This window comes from Octopus bimaculoides, chromosome 12 (genome assembly GCF_001194135.2).
Source record: "Octopus bimaculoides isolate UCB-OBI-ISO-001 chromosome 12, ASM119413v2, whole genome shotgun sequence".
In the NCBI taxonomy this organism is placed as follows: Eukaryota; Metazoa; Mollusca; class Cephalopoda; order Octopoda; family Octopodidae; genus Octopus; species Octopus bimaculoides.
The window spans coordinates 66,327,514-66,330,118 of record NC_068992.1 but is presented as its reverse complement, the minus strand read 5'-3'; the positions used below and the strand labels follow the sequence as shown (position 1 = coordinate 66,330,118).

The following is a 2,605-nucleotide window of genomic DNA, read 5'->3' as shown; positions in this document are numbered from 1 at the left end:
CAATAAATATATTTATGTGAGGGTGTGTATACATACATACATACATACATATATATATATATATATATATATATATAGTTTTTGTTTTTTTAAATTGAAACTAAGAATGTCTCTTGCAACAGGTTTCACACCATTGCAATTTTCAGGTGAGAACAGTTCTTACCTGAAGTTCTACAGGTCTCAGTGGCATGAAATTTCAATTGTGAGACAAACTCTGAGTTTCAGATTCGATAAAAAAAAAACAAAAAAAAACCCATATCCTCTACAACATGTATTGAGCACTCATTTATCTGACAGAAATCCTGATCATCATTGTTTAATGCCTCTTCTCCATGCTGCATGGGTTGGATAGCTCGACAAGAGCTGGTGAGCCAGAGGACAGTGCCAAGCTCCAAAGTTTGTTTTGGATGAGGGTTTGTATGGCTGGATACTCTTCCTAATGTTATATACCAAATAAGCATAATGATGGCGAAATGAAAAGAATTAAAATTTATGCCTAAAAGAGAAGCTGTTTCCCACAAGACACACAGACAGACACACACAACATGCATGTAACGCAAGATTGACAGTGAAGAAGCTGAAATGCCGTAAACATCGATTCTACTTACTGAGTAGGTTCTTTTGGGAAACAACCGCTTTTCAAATTTATCAAAGCAATAGGATTTCGTAAGAACTGGATATCTAGACAATGAAAAAATAGAAAAGCATTAGGAATGTTTGCAGTGGAGAGAGTGAGATAACAAGCTTGTTGGTTTGAATGATTGAGGTGAAGAGATGGAGAGAGAAAGAGAGAGAGAGAGAGAGAGCACATGATGAATTGAAAGCGTGAATTATTGTGGACGTTATTTTAACAACAAACAAACACTGAGAGCTCTGTTGTAAATAAATCTACAAACACTGTCTCAGCCAGCCAGGACAGCCAGCATCCCTGCAGAATAAGGAGTGGTGAGTTTTATGTATTGTGTTGGAATGTGGAGAGTTAGAAGAGCAAGGTTTTTGTGTAGCAGGAGAAAAGATTTTCAGTGACATAATCAAAGTCTGAGGTCCTCTAAAGTAGGTGAGGGTGAGCAGAGGAACTTGCTCTGGTTAAAACAATCTGAGGGGCAACATCTTAATCAAATAGATGAGACGTTAAGAGAGTAAGAAGCAGGCAATTCTCTGTGACAGTGGCTGAAACAATATTGCCACTTTGACCAGGCAGACAAGAGAGTTCACTTGGGAAAGCAATTCCTGCTTGATATAGTTCTATTGGAAACACACCAACATTAAAGTTAACAACCATAAGAACGATATTGGTAGTTGATAGAGTGAGAAATGTAGGGTGGTGGGTGCAGGGTGGTGGGTGCAGTGCCTAGAAGATGGGGTAAATAGAGTGAAAGACTATACTGAAAGTAAGGGTAGCCAATGGGCAAAGTGTTTGCACCAGCAGGAACACTAAGGACAGGTTAGTTTGCTGGGTTGAAATCAATGAAGAGTCTTTGATTAGAATTCAGCCCAAGGTTTCTGACTTGGTCTTTTTGTTTTTTTTGCTGTTTGTGGATTGCAGAAACTGAAGTTTAAAGTTTATCTCTGAATATTAATAACAGGCAGACATTTACTTACAACACTGTTAAAGAGAGAACTTTCTGTTTAACTTTGAAATCTGCCTCAATCAAAACTATGTACAATGACAGGAAACACAACAACAACAGCAGCAGCTACTTGGCGGGTAGCACTGCCACCATCTTGGTTGTCATCCACCTCTACTGTAAGGACTTTAGTTTTCATACAATTTAATTAATCTTATACAACCAACAAAACTTATTTGACTCATCTTCTCCAACCCCTACACATGTTCCGGGAAATTTGTGGTTTATAACGTATTAACCCTATACAAGTTACAAGAGATGTTTGTTAATATGATATCAACAATACAAAAGTTGCTCTGTGTGCGTGTGTGTGTGTGTGTGTGATAGAAACTTCCTGTAATGTTTGTTCCACCATTTATCTTCCCTTCCTCTCTATACTGAACACTGAAGTAACAATAAATAACAGTTGTAAACCTCTTCATGGTATCTATTCACTGTTCAATGTATTGGGCCATTGCAATGAAGAGTGACATCTCTGGCTATGAATTGTGGATAACTGGACAGCAGGTTGACACTGAACAACCCCCAAAACAATGGCATTCATCAACAAAATAGAAGAGTCATAAAACAAAAAGACAAGAGAAGAACATATAAAAAAATGGTTCAGATGTTTTACCTTGTGCGTGATATTTTTGAGAAATGATGTGCAGTTTTATCTACTCTGCTTTCGCAAATATATACATCTTGTTCTTTCAGTCCTTTTGGCCGTCCTTTACAGTAGGTGTTGAGGTCAAGCACACAACAAGTTCCAATAATGGCTTCTAATGGAATTATGTCGTACAATGGTATTCGGAAAACCTGTAAAGTTGGATAACAATGGAAGGTTAACAGAATGGTCAAATAATGATTGAACGTCACCGATACAAATAGGTTTAGTATGTGGTGGTCATTAGTGCCAACTTTTAGTACACAACATGCCAATATTGGCTGAAACTTTGAGGGTTACAAATGAAAGATCAGTATAAGAAAATACTTAG

At 37.4% G+C, this 2,605-nt stretch overlaps 1 protein-coding gene across 3 annotated transcripts in view; it reads right to left on the bottom strand.

The window, feature by feature from the left end:
• LOC106884485 (uncharacterized) overlaps positions 1 to 2,605 on the bottom strand; it is a 100,634-nt gene that overhangs the window by 2,831 nt on the left and 95,198 nt on the right. For all 3 annotated transcript variants that reach the window (XM_014935894.2, XM_014935895.2, XM_014935896.2), the window contains exons 20-21: positions 2,245 to 2,426; positions 609 to 681 (exon numbers count right to left, since the gene is read on the bottom strand). In XM_014935894.2, coding sequence (XP_014791380.1) covers positions 609 to 681; positions 2,245 to 2,426 — 255 coding nt within the window. The remainder of the gene's footprint in view (positions 1 to 608; positions 682 to 2,244; positions 2,427 to 2,605) is intronic.